Consider the following 21539-nt stretch of genomic DNA (forward strand, 5'->3'; position numbering starts at 1 on the left):
CCACAAAGACGTAATTTTCCTGAGGGTTTCCTGACAATAGTGAGGACGAAGCCCACTCACTAGAAGAAATGGGAAGAACAACCCCGAGGACTGTCTGCTGGTCTAGCTCTGCTTTTACCTGAGGTTGGAGAGCCAAGGGGATCTGCCTCGCGCATAGAAAATGCGGGCAAGTCGATGCCTTCAACGTTAAGTGAGCTTCAAAGTCTGAAACACGCCCCAGGCCCTCCTCAAAGACACCCTTAAAGTCAAAGGTCAAAGATTCCAATGATTGATAGGGAACGTCTTCGGAGACCAACTGTATGGTGTCTGCGATAGAAAAACCGAAAGCTTGAAAGGCATCCAATCCAAAAAGGTTAGCAGAGCTGGCATCACTGACAACAATAAAAGTAAGAGGCCGAGTGACTAATTTGTAAGTAATATCAGTAGTGAATTGACCCAGTAGGGGAATGAACTGTTTGCCATAACCGCGGAGAGGCCGGTAAACTGGCGCCAGCGGGGGCGACCCAAGGTCGGAGTAAGTTTGTGCATTCAACATGGAAACTGCCATGCCCGTATCTACTTGCAGTTGTAATCGGCGCAACCGAACCTGCACCTCGATAAAGAGTTTGTGTGCTGAGGCACCGGGAGCCTGGCCCGATGAAACTTCCTGAATGTTGACGTCCATGTCCTCTGTACCTGCTTCCTTCGATTCTTTTGAGGCTGAGCGGCAAACTTTAGCAATGTGTCCTTTTCTATTATATTTGCGACAAACGGCCCAATGCTGGGGGCACTCTGACTGATAATGATGTATGTAGCACGACGCGCAGGACGGTAACAGGGGCCGGCGCCTGGAACTCTGTTTACGCGCCGTGCGGGAGCGGCCGTGATGGCCGGATGATACCATTTGCACGTCATCCACCCTGGACACAGTTGACGCGGCCGCAGCACCCTGAACTGCCACGACGTCTCCCCAAGCTTCCAACTGTTGACCTGCGGCATGAGAGACTTCATACGATTGAGCAATGGACAGGACTTCCTCCAGGGAAGGGTCTTCCAACTGCAGGGCCCGTTGCCAGACCTCCCTATCAGGGGTCGAACGAACAATGACGTCGTGCACCATAATGTGGGCATACGACTCTCGCGACTACTCCGTGACAAAATGACACTTGCGACTAAGACCGTGCAGGGTAGCGGTCCACGCCCGGTAAGACTGATGGGGCTGTTTCTTGCATTGATAGCACTCGACCATAGCCGCCACAACATGCATGCGGCAGCGATAATATGAAGACAGCAATGAACACAATGCGTCAAAAGACAAGGATGAGGTTTCCTGCAACGGCGCTAGCTGCCACAAAACTTGATACAGCGAGGGAGATATCCAAGACAAGAAAAGAGCACGACATACCTCTGCATCGGCAACATGAAAGACCTGGAAATGATGCTGAAGGCGATGTTCATAGGCGTCCCAATCCTCCGCCATCTCGTCATACAGGGGAAAGGGAGGAGGGAATGGTGCTGGAGCAGACCGTGTGGAGAGCAACACCAGAAGCGCTTGTTTCATGCTCGCCATGAGCTCCGTCTGCTGCTCAGCCAAAACCCGCACTAAATCCTCCATGCCGTGGATAGGCTGTGAAACCGGAACAATGACGCAACACACGAAAGAATGACCCTACTCATCGCCAATTGTGTAATAACATGATTCACGCTGTCCGTCGCACTTCACATAGTGTAGACCGGGAACTGTCTGCTAGGCATGCCCGATGTAAACTGACTGGGCACGGCCCGTGCTGTCTTGAGTTTTTGTTGTTCCGCTGGCAGAGGGCGTGGCCAAATTCTCGCGTGCCCTCTGGCGGACGGGACTTTACTTGCGCCAACTACTGTCCGTGACGCGCCATGCCGATGTGCGCATCCCGCGATCTTTCTGGTGGCTACTGCACACATATATTTAACAATAATAATAATAATAATAATAATAATAATAATAATAAACTTATAAATGTTCAACATGCAGTCATATTTGCAAATTCATTTGAAAGTAAAATGACTCATCCCACATCGTTATGATTTATCGTGCCAATGACCCATGGAACATAACACAAACTAATTAAGCATTGCCAACTTATTCAAAGGACAAATTGAGAACATTTAGTTTAGATGTGACAAATACAGAACAATAACAGTCAAAGCTGAGAGACATCATAAACTGCAATCTGGATAACTCTGTTCCAAGTAAGCTAATAAAGATGACAGAGACTCATCTTGGTTTGATGATACCTTTTGGAGATTGTTGTGAAAATAGATATTACTACTCTCTTGCTACAAAAGAGACTGCAGGGAAACTGACTGACAAAAACAAAGTATAACGCATCTATAATAAGGTTCATATGTGAAGCCTACAACAATATACAGTCAGACCCTGGCAAAACATGTACTGGAAAATCCTAGGTAGTTCTGGTCATACGTAAAGTCAATGATCTGGCCCAAACCTTCTCTTCAATTTCTTGTTGGTCTTTCTGGTGTTGAAACTGATGACAGCATACAAAGTGGGGATTTTAAAATGTATTCACACAAGAAGATACCAGCATACCAATGTTTGACCATCACTCAGACACACAAATGAGAGATATCCATACTAGCACCTGCTATTGAAAAACAATTAAGACTTCTTGCATACAAGGCATACCTGACAAAATTCCAGTTACAATTTACATTGAATAGGCCATGGAATTAGTGCCTTTCCTAGCACATACATATTGAGCATCTTTAGCACAGTGAATAGTCCTATGTTACTGGAACAGAGAGCAGATAAGTCCTGTTTACAAAAAAGGTAAAATATCATATGCACAGAATACAGACCATTATCACTTATGTCCCTCAGTTACAGGATCATAGAACATACACTAAGCTCATACTTAAAAGATTTACAAGCTTCTGTCAAGGGATCAGGACAGGTTCAAGAAAGACCACTCATATGAAACACCACTTGCTTTTTTCATACATGACATCTTGCAGGGAGTAGATGGAGATGAACAGTTAGAGTCTGTCTTCTTAGATTTCCTAAAGGCCTCTGACACTGTACCACATTGTCAACAGTTAACCAAGGTATGATCATACAGAGTATCTCGCATATATGGGTTGGCTCAAGGAACATTTGACTAGTAGAATCCAGTACTTAATAATTGTTGATGAATGTTCTACAGATTGTAATGCAGCCCATTCGAAATAAAGGAAGAAATCTAATTGAAAAGTAGTGAATGTACTTAGTTCTTCCATAAGCTAATTGCTCAGAAGTGGGGCACATCACAGTTACCACAGCAGAATTAAGTATAAATAAATATGAGGAATTAAGATCACAATATGTTGTAGCAATAGAACTCCTTCTGCGCTGCAGATGGACCTATTACCTGTGGGAAGAATGGTTTTCTAGGTATTCACGTACAGAGTCAAGTAAGATGGCGTCTAGTGCGGTTGTGTGTAGTGATCAAGTGAACAAAAGTTACAGTTGTGCCTTAAAAACAGGTGTCTATGGGAATTGTAGTAGTGAAATCGTGAAGCTAAAAGAACGAATTCCAAGTTTACAAAAAACTGTGGACGTTTTAAGATATGACATTTCGCGTTTAAGAAACGAAAATGCTGAGCATCTGAAAGTCCCTCACAACATGGCGCCAATTGTAAATTATCAGTCGAATTACTTGACAAACAAGAGTAAAATCTACGAAAATATGTGTTGCGTGTGTAAAAAGTACAACACTTTCAGTGATAGGATGTGCTTAGCTTGCACTAAAATATCAAAAGTTGCGGAAAGGAGACATGCAGAGTCGGAGAAATTCCATTGTGTAGCAACTACATCTAACGAACAAAACGCAACGTTGAGTCGAGAAGTTTCAGGACTCTGCTACTGTGGACATCGTGTCTGTAAAGGAATTATGTGCATAAAATGTAAAACTGTGTTTCATTTCTCTTGTATAAATGTGAACTCTAAACAAAAGTTCTGGCTGTGTATGGAAGACAAGTTAGGACTAGACTTGAATAACAAAGACTGTATTTACGATATAATCAATGTGCTCATTGATGAGGTTAAAGAATTAAAAAGTAAATCTGACGAGCTCCCACGACAGAAGTTACAAAATGATGGTGAAATACCCAGAGACAAAAAAAGGTTCCAAATCATGCGAAAACAAAAACTCTATAAACGAAATCGCTGCAAAAACCAATCAGTATATTACGCCTAAAACAACATCTAAAGCTGTGAAAAAAATTGCGAATGATTCCTCGTTATACATTATAACAAGGAACAGATTTGATGTGCTACAAAAAAATGAAAATTGTGAGCAACAAAGCACTGAGGTAAATAAAAACTACATAGTTCAAGAAAACAGCATAAGTAGCAAGAAACATTCGTACAACAGACACAGCAGTAACATAAAAAGCTTACCTAAACACAAAAAAAGAATAACAGTGTTTGCAGACAGCCATGGGCGATCAGTTGCAGCTAACTTAATGCATCAAAGTCATAATAATTTCGTAATCCAAGGAAATGTTATACCAGGTGCACCATTAACTTCAATACTTGAAAGCTGTAACAACTTACAGAATCTCACAATGAATGACACAGTTATAATCTGGGGTGGCACAAATGATGTAGCCCGAAACGAAGCAGACAAGGCATTAAATGCTATAACATCAGCATTAATTAAGCTTCAGCACACAAATGTAATCATAGTACGGATACCCCATAGATATGATCTTGAAAACTGGTCTTGTGTGAACGATGAAACCAGGCGAACAAATAGGAAAATAGCCAAAATAGTGAAATCTTTCCAAAACACTCAGTTTGTAACAGTCCCTGAGAACAGAGGCTGGTACACTTCTCACGGACTACACCTAAATGCTAATGGCAAGGAAGAAATGGCCAGAACTTTACTTGCAGTCATCTCTCCAAAAAATCAACTAAAGCCTGCAATATCACTTGAGTGGAAGGATCCAGATGGAACTGAGCAAATAATGCCACAGCAAGAAAAAATTACAGTAGCAGAAATCAACCACAATGTTGTCAAGAGGACAGTAACGAACAATGGAGTAGGAAGATCAGTTTGCAGCAACAGGATATTCAAAAGTCCAGAAACACATTGTGCTCCTAGAAGATCCTCAAGACCAATAAAACCCAGAGTTCAAAGTGACATGTTTTTGTGGGAAAGTAAAGCAACTAACAAATTCCCAGGACTGGGTAAAAACAACTTGCCAAGCCAGCTAGTCAAAACAACAGAAGCTGTGGCATCAACTGCAGACTCCTCAGCATCACTTACTCAATCAAATGTGGTGGAGTATACAACTCCAGTTACTGCAACACCAGGCAGTTCGGCAACTTCTCAGACTGTACGGAGCAAGAAGGCACCTCAACAGCTACAATTGACAACTAGACAGACAGAAGCCAGGTTCGGTAGTAGATCGAGAAATGCAAGATCGCCAAAGAACAGGAACACTTTTAATGCCTGGATCCAGAACTTATGTAAGTGAACCAACTCAGTGCATTTTCAAGGAAGATAATCAGAGTGACCAGTTAAAAATACCACTAAGGCTCATGCACCTAAACGTACAGTACCTTAGAAATAAGCTTAATATATTACAGGTTTTTGTAAATGAACAGTCACCTCATATAGTAGTGCTAACTGAGCATGGATTAAAATCTGATGAAATTATTTACTGTAAACTAGAGGGCTACTCCTTAGCAAATAGTTATTGTAGACAGCAACATAAGGGTGGTGGTGTGGCAGTTTACATTAGTGAGAATCTTGAGTACAAGAAATTAAACTATCTAGAATGAGATTTTCACTCTGCAGCGGAGTGTGCGCTGATATGAAACTTCCTGGCAGATTAAAACTGTGTGCCCAACCGAGACTCGAACTCGGGACCTTTGCCTTTCGCGGGCAAGTGCTCTACCAACTGAGCTACCGAAGCACGACTCACGCCCGGTACTCACAGCTTTACTTCTGCTAGTACCTTGTCTCCTACCTTCCAAACTTTACAGAAGCTCTCCTGCGAACCTTGCTATCTAGACCAGTACAACAAAGAAGGCTTGATTGAAGTGACAGGCATCGAAGTCTACACCAAAGAGTGTAGAGAGGTTATGAGAAAACATAAAGTTATTGGGATTTATCATCCACCAAAGGCTGATGTAATTAGCTTCATAGACATATTTAGTAGAGTAGTGGGACGTTGTGGTCCCAGAGACCTAACTATACTTGGTGATCTGAATATTGAGGCAAAATCTTCCAGTTTGTGTAATATGATGTTAATAGATACTCTTAACCCATATAATCTCGTAAATGTAGTAAATAGTGATAACAGGGTAACAAAGTCCACATCTAGCAGAATTGATTACGTTATACTATGTAAACATATTAAAGACAGTGTTAGGTGCTGGAATATGGATTTTCACTACTCTGACCACAAATGCCAGCTTGTAGAGTATGTAAACATAAGCATCCCAAAAATGACAAAAGTTACCAAAAATAAAAGAATCCTAAAAGAGGGTAACATCCTTGCCCTAAGAAATAAATTAGCTATAGAGGACTGGAATCTGGTTTACCAGACTGAAGGATCTGAAAACAAATGGGCCAAATTCTATGATACTATGCTAAGACACTTTGACAGATGTTGCCCTGTTAAAAAAATACAAAGAGTGTTCACCCATAACCAAAGTGCAAAAACCAACAGACTGATACTTCCAGCAAATATGATAAAACACAGGCAAAACATCCAGGACTTGGATGTGTTACACAAGTCAACAAACCTGCAGGTTTTTAAGGCCAAGTACAACGAAGCCAAGAAAATCTTTAAGAAAGAGCTTCCAAATCTAAGAAAACAGATATACAGCACTGAAATAGCTCAATCAGACAATATAGCCAAGACCTCATGGAGAATTGTAAATCAATTTCACAAAGCCACACCGAAGCCAGAAACTGAAATTGTAAATATAAGACATGAAGGAAACACAATTAAAGATCCTAATAAAGTCTGCAATGTTTTCAATAAATACTTTATATCTGCAGCTGTTAGTCCAGTTAATAACACAATTGTGAGTAGTGAGGTAAAGCTCTGCCCCTTTGAAGAGCCACCTTTTGAATTCAAACAAGTAAGTGAAAAAGAAATAGGCAGGATAATAAATAACCTAAAGAATAAGTACTCATCTGGATGGGATGGTTTGAGCAGTATCGTGATTAAAAAATGTAATAAGGAATTAGTTAAAATAATCACCCACCTGGTAAACTACAGTATTAGAGAACAAACATTTCCAAATGTATTGAAATGGACCACCGTTAAACCAGTGCATAAAAAAGGATCCAAGGAAGAGGTTTCAAATTTCAGGCGCATATCATTAATACCTGTCTTCAGCAAAGTATTTGAAGTTGTGCTGCTGACACAACTTAGTGACTATTTCTTGAAAAATAAGTTCCTAACAGACACACAACATGGATTCCGAAAAGATCATAGTACTATCACAGCAATTACGGAATTTCTTCACAAAACGTATGGTGCCCTTGATCAAGGAATGCAAACAGCTGGCATATTTCTAGACCTCACTAAAGCCTTTGACTCGGTAAACCATGAGTTACTTTTAAGTAAACTTGAGTCATACAATGTAAATGCTCCACCCATGCAATTGCTGGCTACATATTTATTTAACCGCAAGCAGTGTACAAAGCTGACTTACAAAATCAATAATCAGATCATTAATTTCCAGTCCAAATATGAGACAGTCACACAAGGTGTACCCCAGGGCTCAATTTTGGGCCCTTTCCTTTTCCTAGTGTACATAAATGATATAGAGCAACCTTTCAACTCCCAATTGGTAACCTATGCAGACGATACCTCACTGTTGTTTCTTGGTAAACAAAATGATGAGTTAACGTTGGTAGCAACTGAGGGCCTACGCCAAATAACTACTTATTTCCAAGATCAAGGTTTGAAAGTTAATATCAGTAAATCTCAGTTATTGCCATTTAAACTTACAAACTCACACCAAACCTCTATCAGTAACATAGGTGGAATTGAAGTAGTGGACACAGAAGGCTGCAGATTTCTAGGTATTCACCTAGATGAAAATCTAAGATGGGTAAACCATATCAAATTTTTATGCAATAAAATCAGCAGTTCATTACATGTAATCAGCCAGTTATCAAAAGTAGTCCCACATCAGACATTAAAAACAATTTATTATGGAACCATTTTTGCACAGATTAATTACGGGATAGAGATACGGGGTTGTGCTGCCGACATGCATATGAACAGAATATTAATCCTACAGAAAAGGGCAATCAGAATTATCCATGGATTAGGGTATAGAGATTCATGCAGGGAAATCTTTGTTCATCATAAATACCTCACATTCTACTCACTGTATCTTTACAAATTAATTATATTTTTTGTGACACATCAAAACAAAGCAACAAAGTGCTCTGATATGCATGCCTATAATACAAGAAATAAAGACTGCTACTACAGACAAAGAACAAAATTAAAAACAATAGACCATAGTCCATGCATTAGTGGTCAAATATGGTACAACAGATTACCGAGCTCTATAAGGTGCCACAAAGGAAACTTATTCAAAGTGAAACTGAAATATTTCTTGATTGACAAGTGTTTATATTCTTCAAGTGAATATTAATATTAAACTAAAATAAATTATATATATATATATATAAGAGGGAAACATTCCACGTAGGAAAAATATATCTAAAAACAAAGATGATGTGACTTACCAAATGAAAGTGCTGGCAGGTCGACAGACACACAAACGAACACACAAAATTCAAGCTTTCACAACAAACTGTTGCCTCATCAGGAAAGAGGGAAGGAGAGGGAAAGACGAAAGGTACTCCTTACCCTCTCCCTTACAACCCACATCCTTTCGTCTTTCCCTCTCCTTCCCTCTTTCCTGATGAGGCAACAGTTTGTTGCGAAAGCTTGAATTTTGTGTGTTCGTTTGTGTGTCTGTCGACCTGCCAGCACTTTCATTTGGTAAGTCACATCATATATATATATATATATATATATATATATATATATATATATAAAAACAAAGATGAGGTGACTTACCGAACAAAAGCGCTGGCAGGCACACACACACATATCCATCCACACATACACAGACACAAGCAGACATTTGTGTGTCTATCGACCTGCCAGCGCTTTTGTTCGGTAAGTCACCTCATCTTTGTTTTTATATATAATATATATATAATATATATATAATTTTTCCCACGTGGAATGTTTCCTTCCATTATATATATATATATATATATACCAAACAAAAGCGCTGGCAGGTCGATAGACACACAAACAAACACAAACATACACACAAAATTCTAGCTTTCGCAACCAATGGTTGCCTCGTCAGGAAAGAGGGAAGGAGAAGGAAAGACAAAAGGATATGGGTTTTAAGGGAGAGGGTAAGGAGTCATTCCAATCCCGGGAGCGGAAAGACTTACCTTAGGGGGAAAAAAGGACAGGTATACACTCGCACACACACACATATCCATCCACACATACACAGACACAAGCAGACATTTGTAAAGGCAAAGAGTTTGGGCAGAGATGTCAGTCGGGGCGGCTGTACAGAGGCAAAGATGAAGTTGAAAGACAGGTGAGGTATGAGCGGCGGCAAATTGAAATTAGAAATTAGCGGAGATTGAGGCCTGGCGGATAGCGAGAAGAAAGGATATGCTGAAGGGCAAGTTCCCATCTCCGGAGTTCTGACAGGTTGGTGTTAGTGGGAAGTATCCAGATAACCCGGACAGTGTAACACTGTGCCAAGATGTGCTGGCCGTGCACCAAGGCATGTTTAGCCACAGGGTGATCCTCATTACCAACAAACACTGTCTGCTTGTGTCCATTCATGCGAATGGACAGTTTGTTGCTGGTCATTCCCACATAGAACGCTTCACAGTGTAGGCAGGTCAGTTGGTAAATCACGTGGGTGCTTTCACACGTGGCTCTGCCTTTGATCGTGTACACCTTCCGGGTTACAGGACTGGAATAGGTGGTGGTGGGAGGGTGCATGGGACAGGTTTTACACCGGGGGCGGTTACAGGGGTAGGAGCCAGAGGGTAGGGAAGGTGGTTTGGGGATTTCATAGGGATGAACTAAGAGGTTGCGAAGGTTAGGTGGACGGCGGAAAGACACTCTTGGTGGAGTGGGGAGGATTTCATGAAGGATGGATCTCATTTCAGGGCAGGATTTGAGCAAGTCGTATCCCTGCTGGAGAGCCACATTCAGAATCTGATCCAGTCCCGGAAAGTATCCTGTCACAAGTGGGGCACTTTTGGGGTTCTTCTGTGGAAGGTTCCGGGTTTGAGGAGATGAGGATGTGGCTCTGGTTATTTGCTTCTGTACCAGGTCGGGAGGGTAGTTACGGGATGCAAAAGCTGTTTTCAGGTTGTTGGTGTAATGGTTCAAGGATTCCGGACTGGAGCAGATTCGTTTGCCACGAAGACCTAGGCTGTAGGGAAGGGACCGTTTGATGTGGAATGGGTGGCAGCTGTCATAATGGAGGTACTGTTGCTTGTTGGTGGGTTTAATGTGGACGGACGTGTGAAGCTGGCCATTGGACAGGTGGAGGTCAACGTCAAGGAAAGTGGCATGGGATTTGGAGTAGGACCAGGTGAATCTGATGGAACCAAAGGAGTTAAGGTTGGAGAGGAAATTCTGGAGTTCTTCTTCACTGTGAGTCCAGATCACGAAAATGTCATCAATAAATCTGTACCAAACTTCGGGTTGGCAGGCCTGGGTAACCAGGAAGGCTTCCTCTAAGCGACCCACGAATAGGTTGGCATACGAGGGGGCCATCCTGGTACCCATGGCTGTTCCCTTTAATTGTTGGTATGTCTGGCCTTCAAAAGTGAAGAAGTTGTGGGTCAGGATGAAGCTGGCTAAGGTAATGAGGAAAGAGGTTTTAGGTAGGGCGGCAGGTGATCGGCGTGAAAGGAAGTGCTCCATCGCAGCGAGGCCCTGGACATGTGGAATATTTGTGTATAAGGAAGTGGCATCAATGGTTACAAGGATGGTTTCCGGGGGTAACAGACTGGGTAGGGATTCCAGGCGTTTGAGAAAGTGGTTGGTGTCTTTGATGAAGGATGGGAGACTGCATGTAATGGGTTGAAGGTGTTGATCTACGTAGGCAGAGATGCGTTCGGTGGGGGCTTGGTAACCAGCTACAATGGGACGGCCGGGATGATTGGGTTTGTGAATTTTGGGAAGAAGGTAGAAGGTAGGGGTGCGGGGTGTTGGTGGGGTCAGGAGGTTGATGGAGTCGGGTGAAAGGTTTTGTAGGGGGCCTAAGGTTCTGAGGATTCCTTGAAGCTCCGCCTGGACATCAGGAATGGGATTGCCTTGGCAAACTTTGTAAGTAGTGTTGTCTGAAAGCTGACGCAGTCCCTCAGCCACATACTCCCGACGATCAAGTACCACAGTTGTGGAACCCTTGTCCGCCGGAAGAATGACGATGGATCGGTCAGCCTTCAGATCATGGATAGCCTGGGCTTCAGCAGTGGTGATGTTGGGAGTAGGATTAAGGTTTTTTAAGAAGGATTGAGAGGCAAGGCTGGAAGTCAGAAATTCCTGGAAGGTTTGGAGAGGGTGATTTTGAGGAAGAGGAGGTGGGTCCCGCTGTGACGGAGGACGGAACTGTTCCAGGCAGGGTTCAATTTGGATGGTGTCTTGAGGAGTCGGATCATTAGGAGTAGGATTAGGATCATTTTTCTTCGTGGCAAAGTGATATTTCCAGCAGAGAGTACGGGTGTAGGACAGTAAATCTTTGACGAGGGCTGTTTGGTTAAATCTGGGAGTGGGGCTGAAGGTGAGGCCTTTGGATAGGACAGAGGTTTCGGATTGGGAGAGAGGTTTGGAGGAAAGGTTAACTACTGAATTGGGGTGTTGTGGTTCCAGATTGCATTGATTGGAATTTTGAGGTTTTGGAGGGAGTGGAGCTGGAAGTGGGAGATTGAGTAGATGGGAGAGACTGGGTTTGTGTGCAATGAGAGGAGGTTGAGGTCTGCTGGAAAGGTTGTGAAGGGTGAGTGAGTTGCCTTTCCGGAGGTGGGAAACCAGGAGATTGGATAGTTTTTTAAGGTGGAGGGTGGCATGCTGTTCTAATTTGCGGTTGGCCTGTAGGAGGATGCTCTGAACAACAGGTGTGGATGTGGGAGAGGAAAGATTGAGGATTTTTATAAAGGATAGGAGTTGATGGGCGTGTTGATTGGCTGAGTGGATGTGTAGGTGAAGGATTAGGTGGGTGAGGGCAATGGATTGTTTGGTTTGGAACTGGTGTAGGGACTGATGGAAAGAAGGGTTGCAGCCAGAGATGGGAACTTTAAGTGTGAGGCCTTTGGGGGTGATGCCAAATGTCAGACAAGCCTGAGAAAATAAAATATGGGAGTGTAATCTGGCTAGGGCGAAGGCATGTTTGCGGAGGGAATGTAAATAAAACTTAATGGGGTCGTTGTGAAGGTGTTGTGAGGGTGACATGGTACTAGAAGGTGGAAAGTGGAACACGAGGCTGAAATGAAAATGAAAATAAATATGAAAAAATATATGGGGAGAGATAAAGGTAAAATTAGAAAGCAAATGGAGATCTGGTGTGAAAAAAGGCGAAAAAGGGTTGGTTAGGGCTGGGCTATGTTGATCCTGTGGTGAACTTGTGTAGGTAGATAATGATGTGCATAAAGGTTAGGTGGTTGTGTTGCCGCCAAAACACGTTAAGGGTGGAGAAGTTCGGGAAAATTTCGAAAAAACTACGTGAGGATGTATTAAAAGGAGTGGTTTGGTGGTGGCAGATTATGGAAATGAAGCTAACAATTGTTTGATGAAGAAATAATGACGTTAAAACCTGTGGGAAGCGGCTAAAAATGATCGGTGATGTGAGAAAAACGGAAACGGAAATAAAGCAAAAGTTATTAAAACTGCCGAAAGGGTTGTTTAATAGCTAAAAGGAACTGTTTGTGGACTGGAAACGGTGGATTTTATAGCAGCAAAGCGGAAGAAAGAAAAAAAAAATTTTTTTGGTTATGCTTTCGAAGTGATTTACGTATTATTACGTATTATTGAGTGTATATCGACGGGATAAAATTGTATACTGGATTACGGTAAAAAAGGAGAAGGTGAATAGAAAGTGAAACTGCTGGCAAATCAATCTCCCACTTCCAGCTCCACTCCCTCCAAAACCTCAAAATTCCAATCAATGCAATCTGGAACCACAACACCCCAATTCAGTAGTTAACCTTTCCTCCAAACCTCTCTCCCAATCCGAAACCTCTGTCCTATCCAAAGGCCTCACCTTCAGCCCCACTCCCAGATTTAACCAAACAGCCCTCGTCAAAGATTTACTGTCCTACACCCGTACTCTCTGCTGGAAATATCACTTTGCCACGAAGAAAAATGATCCTAATCCTACTCCTAATGATCCAACTCCCCAAGACACTATCCAAATTGAACCATGCTTGGAACAGTTCCGTCCTTCGTCACAGCGGGACCCACCTCCTCTTCCTCAAAATCACCCTCTCCTAACCTTCCAGGAATTTCTGACTTCCAGCCTTGCCTCTCAATCCTTCTTAAAAAACCTTAATCCTACTCCCAACATCACCACTGCTGAAGCCCAGGCTATCCGTGATCTGAAGGCTGACCGATCCATCGTCATTCTTCCGGCGGACAAGGGTTCCACAACTGTGGTACTTGATCGTCGGGAGTATGTGGCTGAGGGACTGCGTCAGCTTTCAGACAACACTACTTACAAAGTTTGCCAAGGCAATCCCATTCCTGATGTCCAGGCGGAGCTTCAAGGAATCCTCAGAACCTTAGGCCCCCTACAAAACCTTTCACCCGACTCCATCAACCTCCTGACCCCACCAACACCCCGCACCCCTACCTTCTACCTTCTTCCCAAAATTCACAAACCCAATCATCCCGGCCGTCCCATTGTAGCTGGTTACCAAGCCCCCACCGAACGCATCTCTGCCTACGTAGATCAACACCTTCAACCCATTACATGCAGTCTCCCATCCTTCATCAAAGACACCAACCACTTTCTCAAACGCCTGGAATCCCTACCCAGTCTGTTACCCCCGGAAACCATCCTTGTAACCATTGATGCCACTTCCTTATACACAAATATTCCACATGTCCAGGGCCTCGCTGCGATGGAGCACTTCCTTTCACGCCGATCACCTGCCGCCCTACCTAAAACCTCTTTCCTCATTACCTTAGCCAGCTTCATCCTGACCCACAACTTCTTCACTTTTGAAGGCCAGACATACCAACAATTAAAGGGAACAGCCATGGGTACCAGGATGGCCCCCTCGTATGCCAACCTATTCGTGGGTCGCTTAGAGGAAGCCTTCCTGGTTACCCAGGCCTGCCAACCCGAAGTTTGGTACAGATTTATTGATGACATTTTCGTGATCTGGACTCACAGTGAAGAAGAACTCCAGAATTTCCTCTCCAACCTTAACTCCTTTGGTTCCATCAGATTCACCTGGTCCTACTCCAAATCCCATGCCACTTTCCTTGACGTTGACCTCCACCTGTCCAATGGCCAGCTTCACACGTCCGTCCACATTAAACCCACCAACAAGCAACAGTACCTCCATTATGACAGCTGCCACCCATTCCACATCAAACGGTCCCTTCCCTACAGCCTAGGTCTTCGTGGCAAACGAATCTGCTCCAGTCCGGAATCCTCGAACCATTACACCAACAACCTGAAAACAGCTTTTGCATCCCGTAACTACCCTCCCGACCTGGTACAGAAGCAAATAACCAGAGCCACATCCTCATCTCCTCAAACCCGGAACCTTCCACAGAAGAACCCCAAAAGTGCCCCACTTGTGACAGGATACTTTCCGGGACTGGATCAGATTCTGAATGTGGCTCTCCAGCAGGGATACGACTTGCTCAAATCCTGCCCTGAAATGAGATCCATCCTTCATGAAATCCTCCCCACTCCACCAAGAGTGTCTTTCCGCCGTCCACCTAACCTTCGCAACCTCTTAGTTCATCCCTATGAAATCCCCAAACCACCTTCCCCACCCTCTGGCTCCTACCCCTGTAACCGCCCCCGGTGTAAAACCTGTCCCATGCACCCTCCCACCACCACCTATTCCAGTCCTGTAACCCGGAAGGTGTACACGATCAAAGGCAGAGCCACGTGTGAAAGCACCCACGTGATTTACCAACTGACCTGCCTACACTGTGAAGCGTTCTATGTGGGAATGACCAGCAACAAACTGTCCACTCGCATGAATGGACACAGGCAGACAGTGTTTGTTGGTAATGAGGATCACCCTGTGGCTAAACATGCCTTGGTGCACGGCCAGCACATCTTGGCACAGTGTTACACTGTCCGGGTTATCTGGATACTTCCCACTAACACCAACCTGTCAGAACTCCGGAGATGGGAACTTGCCCTTCAGCATATCCTTTCTTCTCGCTATCCGCCAGGCCTCAATCTCCGCTAATTTCTAATTTCAATTTGCCGCCGCTCATACCTCACCTGTCTTTCAACTTCATCTTTGCCTCTGTACAGCCGCCCCGACTGACATCTCTGCCCAAACTCTTTGCCTTTACAAATGTCTGCTTGTGTCTGTGTATGTGTGGATGGATATGTGTGTGTGTGCGAGTGTATACCTGTCCTTTTTTCCCCCTAAGGTAAGTCTTTCCGCTCCCGGGATTGGAATGACTCCTTACCCTCTCCCTTAAAACCCATATCCTTTTGTCTTTCCTTCTCCTTCCCTCTTTCCTGACGAGGCAACCATTGGTTGCGAAAGCTAGAATTTTGTGTGTATGTTTGTGTTTGTTTGTGTGTCTATCGACCTGCCAGCGCTTTTGTTTGGTAAGTTTCATCATCTTTCTTTTTAGATATATTTTTCCCACGTGGAATGTTTCCCTCTATTATATATATATATATATATATATATATATATATATATATACAAAAACAAAGATGATGTGACTTACCAAAAGAAAGCGCTGGCACGTCGATAGACACACAAACAAACACAAACATACACACAAAATTCTAGCTTTCGCAACTAACGGTTGCCTCGTCAGGAAAGAGGGAAGGAGAGGGAAAGACGAAAGGATTTGGGTTTTAAGGGAGAGGGTAAGGAGTCATTCCAATCCCGGGAGTGGAAGGACTTACCTTAGGGGGAAAAAAGGACGGTTATACACTCGCACACACACACATATCCATCCACACATATACAGACACAAGCAGACATATACAGAGGCAAAGAGTTTGGGCAGAGATGGACATCTCTGCGAGTGTATACCCGTCCTTTTTTCCCCCTAAGTTAAGTCCTTCCACTCCCGGGATTGGAATGACTCCTTACCCTCTCCCTTAAAACCCAAATCCTTTCGTCTTTCCCTCTCCTTCCCTCTTTCCTGACGAGGCAACCGTTGGTTGCGAAAGCTAGAATTTTGTGTGTGTGTGTGTGTGTGTGTGTGTGTGTGTGTGTGTGTGTGTGTGTGTAAAATCTGAATATTTGTAATAGGTACGATGTAACACCCAATGTTGTTGTTGTTGTGGTCTTCAGTCCTGAGACTGGTTTGATGCAGCTCTCCATGCTACTCTATCCTGTGCAAGCTTTTTCATCTCCCAGTACCTACTGCAACCTACATCCTTCTGAATCTGCTTAGTGTATTCATCTCTTGGTCTCCCTCTACGATTTTTACCCTCCACGCTGCCCTCCAATACTAAATTGGTGATCCCTTGATGCCTCAGAACATGTCCTACCAACCGATCCCTTCTTCTGGTCAAGTTGTGCCACAAACTTCTCTTCTCCCCAATCCTATTCAATACTTCCTCATTAGTTATGTGATCTACCCATCTAATCTTCAGCATTCTTCTGTAGCACCACATTTCGAAAGCTTCTATTCTCTTCTTGTCCAAACTATTTATCGTCCATGTTTCACTTCCATACATGGCTACACTCCATACGAATACTTTCAGAAATGACTTCCTGACACTTAAATCAATACTGGATGTTAACAAATTTCTCTTCTTCAGAAACGCTTTCCTTGCCATTGCCAGCCTACATTTTATATCCTCTCTACTTCGACCATCATCAGTTATTTTGCTCCCCAAATAGCAAAACTCCTTTACTACTTTAAGTGCCTCATTTCCTAATCTAATTCCCTCAGCATCACCCGACTTAATTAGACTACATTCCATTATCCTTGTTTTGCTTTTGTTGATGTTCATCTTATATCCTCCTTTCAAGACACTGTCCATTCCATTCACTGCTCTTCCAAGTCCTTTGCTGTCTCTGACAGAATTACAATGTCATCGGCGAACCTCAAAGTTTTTATTTCTTCTCCATGAATTTTAATACCTACTCCAAATATTTCTTTTGTTTCCTTTACTGCTTGCTCAATATACAGATTGAACAACATCGGGGAGAGGCTACAACCCTGTCTTACTCCCTTCCCAACCACTGCTTCCCTTTCATGTCCCTCGACTCTTATAACTGCCATCTGGTTTCTGTACAAATTGTAAATAGCTTTTCGCTCCCTGTATTTTACCCCTGCCACCTTTAGAATTTGAAAGAGAGTATTCCAGTCAACATTGTCAAAAGCTTTCTCTAAGTCTACAAATGCTAGAAACGTAGGTTTGCCTTTCCTTAATCTTTCTTCTAAGATAAGTCGTAAGGTCAGTATTGCCTCACGTGTTCCAGTGTTTCTACGGAATCCAAACTGATCTTCCCCGAGGTTGGCTTCTACTAGTTTTTCCATTCGTCTGTAAAGAATTCGTGTTAGTATTTTGCAGCTGTGACTTATTAAGCTGATAGTTCGGTAATTTTCACATCTGTCAACACCTGCTTTCTTTGGGATTGGAATTATTATATTCTTCTTGAAGTCTGAGGGTATTTCGCCTGTTTCATACATCTTGCTCACCAGATGGTAGAGTTTTGTCAGGACTGGCTCTCCCACGGCCGTCAGTAGTTCCAATGGAATATTGTCTACTCCGGGGGCCTTGTTTCGACTCAGGTCTTTCAGTGCTCTGTCAAACTCTTCACGCAGTATCATATCTCCCATTTCATCTTCATCTACATCCTCTTCCATTTCCATAATATTGTCCTCAAGTACATCGCCCTTGTATAGACCCTCTATATACTCCTTCCACCTTTCTGCTTTTCCTTCTTTGCTTAGAACTGGGTTTCCATCTGAGCTCTTGATATTTATACAAGTCGTTCTCTTATCTCCAAAGGTCTCTTTAATTTTCCTGTAGGCGGTATCTATCTTACCCCTAGTGAGATAGGCCTCTACATCCTTACATTTGTCCTCTAGCCATCCCTGCTTAGCCATTTTGCACTTCCTGTCGATCTCATTTTTGAGACGTTTGTATTCCTTTTTGCCTGTTTCACTTACTGCATTTTTATATTTTCTCCTTTCATCAATTAAATTCAATATTTCTTCTGTTACCCAAGGATTTCTACTAGCCCTCGTCTTTTTACCTATTTGATCCTCTGCTGCCTTCACTACTTCATCCCTCAAAGCTACCCATTCTTCTTCTACTGTATTTATTTCCCCCATTCCTGTCAATTGCTCCCTTATGCTCTCCCTGAATCTCTATACAACCTCTGGTTCTTTTAGTTTATCCAGGTCCCATCTCCTTAAATTCCCACCTTTTTGCAGTTTCTTCAGTTTTAATCTACAGGTCATAACCAATAGATTGTGGTCAGAGTCCACATCTGCCCCTGGAAATGTCTTACAATTTAAAACCTGGTTCCTAAATCTCTGTCTTACCATTATATAATCTATCTGATACCTTTTAGTATCTCCAGGGTTCTTCCATGTATACAACCTTCTTTCATGATTCTTAAACCAAGTGTTAGTTATAATTATGTTGTGCTCTGTGCAAAATTCGACCAGGCGGCTTCCTCTTTCATTTCTGTCCCCCAATCCATATTCACCTACTATGTTTCCTTCTCTCCCTTTTCCTACACTCGAATTCCAGTCACCCATGACTATTAAATTTTCGTCTCCCTTCACAATCTGAATAATTTCTTTTATTTCATCATACATTTCTTCAATTTCTTCGTCGTCTGCAGAGCTAGTTGGCATATAAACTTGTACTACTGTAGCAGGCGTGGGCCTTATTAGGTACAATGGTACATTTGTATCATGTATATGTAATCACATATGTATATATGACTGTACTAAACTTGTAAAAAAATGCTATGACGTTTGCAAAAGACACCAGTTGGTGTCTCCATGCAAAAAAATACAAGAAATAAATAAAAAAAGAGTTGGTATTTGGGGAGCAGAAAAACTTGGTGGTGGCAGACTGTGATAATATGGGGTATAATGCAATGGTATATTTTGCGGTATAACAAGGAACAACAGAAATCAAACTTTGTGACAAGAGATTTAGATTGCAAGGTTCGACTTGTAGAAAGTGCAGATGTGCGTGTAACGGCACGCAACTGATATATCACCAAACCAATCACTTTCCAAGGTAATTGAAAGCTGAAACAGAAACACACTTAATATGTCATTAGTAACAGAAATCCTACTGAATGGACATGAAATAAAAATATAAATGCATTAATACATGATCAGAATATAATAGAGGGAAACATTCCACATGGGAAAAATATATCTAAAAACACAGATGATGTGACTTAGCGAACGAAAGTGCTGGCAGGTCGATAGACACACAAACAAACATACACATGAAATTCAAGCTTTCGCAACAAACTGTTGCCTCATCAGGAAAGAGGGAAGGAGAGGGAAAGACGAAAGGATGTGGGTTTTAAGGGAGAGGGTAAGGAGTCATTCCAATCCCGGGAGCGGAAAGACTTACCTTAGGGGGAAAAAAGGGGTATACACTCGCACACACACACATATCTATCCGCACGTACACAGACATAACTTTAATATTGATGGACCTTTGTTTAGCGTATGGGGAGCTTTTCTTGTCTTATTTATAAAACATAACTCAGTGACCAATACATAGTGCCTGAACTGCTAAAGTTCATGATGAATGAGTTCAGACTCCAAATTACTTTTTGTAGTTAATATCCACAACATGTACAAATGTAATACCTCTGCCTTGAAGTTTTATTGTTTTTAAACACAAGAGTTCAATTCAGTAATGACGGTGCACCAAATATACAGTGACAGTCAGTGCTGGTGCCCTGACCGCGGATGGTTGGAACGTGGCACCGGGTTACTCTTGCGTGTTGAAATGTTTACTCCTAGTGTGAGTGTTTGTGAAGTGTGTAATCAGCATTGCATCCCACACTTGGATGACATTGTCATCATCCTGCACTATATCAGTAGTTGATGGTTCTTTGCTGAGATCATCCCCAGTAAGGGCTAACATCACCTTTAGGGGTGTGCTAATAGTTTAGTTGGTGGTCCGCACCAATGTGCCCTAACACAGTGTTAGGTTGACTGTACCTTAACTGTTTTTAGCATGTGTTAATCACTGTCCAATTTTCTGGGTACTGACTCACTAAAACAGTAACACTATCTTTAGAAGTTGAGTCCACTGAACACAGTTCATTAGTTTATTATTTACTGTTCATGGTCTATGGCCTCACCCGTAGATCTCAAGTATTTATAGTAATTCACAGTGAGGCAGCATATTTACAAAACAATTGTTTGTCTTTTTGTGTAGGAACCATTGTCATACACTACAACGAAATTGGCTTACAGTCATCGATATTTTCTTACATACAACTCTATCCTGAACTCATGTATTCCTGTATTGTGTAAGGCCCACATTTTGTACAGGTTAGAACAACTCTGACAATGTAGGAAAAGATAGATTACTACTTACTGTAAAGATAGTATGCTATGTTGCAGTTTCAGGTATATTGGGGACTTTTCGAATAGCGATTTGTGTACTCCTGGCATAGCAGAAAAAGTGATAGATGTGGCAAGATGGCAGATTAGCATCTAAACCAGAAAGTTAAAGAATTTGCAGCGGTCATCTCGTGGGATGAAGAAGAAAGTCTTGTCTTTGAAATCTTTGATAAATAATCTTGAAAATAATCAAGTTATAAATGAATCCCTGGCTAATTTACTAAAGGCAAGTATATTTACAATGCCTGTCATTTTTAAAATGTATAACTGATTGCAGGTTGGAATACTTATGCTTAAATGATGTGGCGTTTTGCTATCAGATGCTGCCACCTGGTACTTCGGAGTTGCTCCAACGTGTCAGTAAAGGTAAAGAAGCAAATATGTATCCAGCAGCTCTTCGGACCTTTGCTCTAACACTAAATTTTTACAGTAGCAAGGCATATAGCTATGTAAGGAAAAATTTTAAAACATCACTGCCACATCCACGAACATTAAGAAAATGGTACAGTGTTGTTGATGGGGATCCTGGCTTCAGTAAAGAAGCAGCAATAGCGCTTAGAATAAAAAGTCAGGAACTCATTAGCAAAGGTAAGAAATTGCTTTGTGCCATGTCATTTGATGAGATTGCCATAAGGAAGCATGTTGAATTTTGTGGAAATAAGTTTATTGGTTACATAGATTATGGTACAGAT

General features: G+C 42.4%; 1 protein-coding gene across 1 annotated transcript; it reads left to right on the forward strand.

Annotated features, from left to right (window-relative positions):
- Window positions 1–229: 229 nt before the first annotated feature.
- On the forward strand, window positions 230–5496 carry LOC124795607 (the record flags this gene model as incomplete). Its single annotated transcript, XM_047259678.1, has 4 exons — window positions 230–251; window positions 1325–1350; window positions 3969–4113; window positions 4514–5496. Coding segments are annotated over 4 exons (1176 nt in total), but the record flags the coding sequence as incomplete, so codon positions are not given.
- Window positions 5497–21539: the final 16043 nt, after the last annotated feature.

The sequence above is a fragment of the Schistocerca piceifrons genome, chromosome 4, assembly GCF_021461385.2.
Source record: "Schistocerca piceifrons isolate TAMUIC-IGC-003096 chromosome 4, iqSchPice1.1, whole genome shotgun sequence".
Taxonomy (NCBI): domain Eukaryota; kingdom Metazoa; phylum Arthropoda; class Insecta; order Orthoptera; family Acrididae; genus Schistocerca; species Schistocerca piceifrons.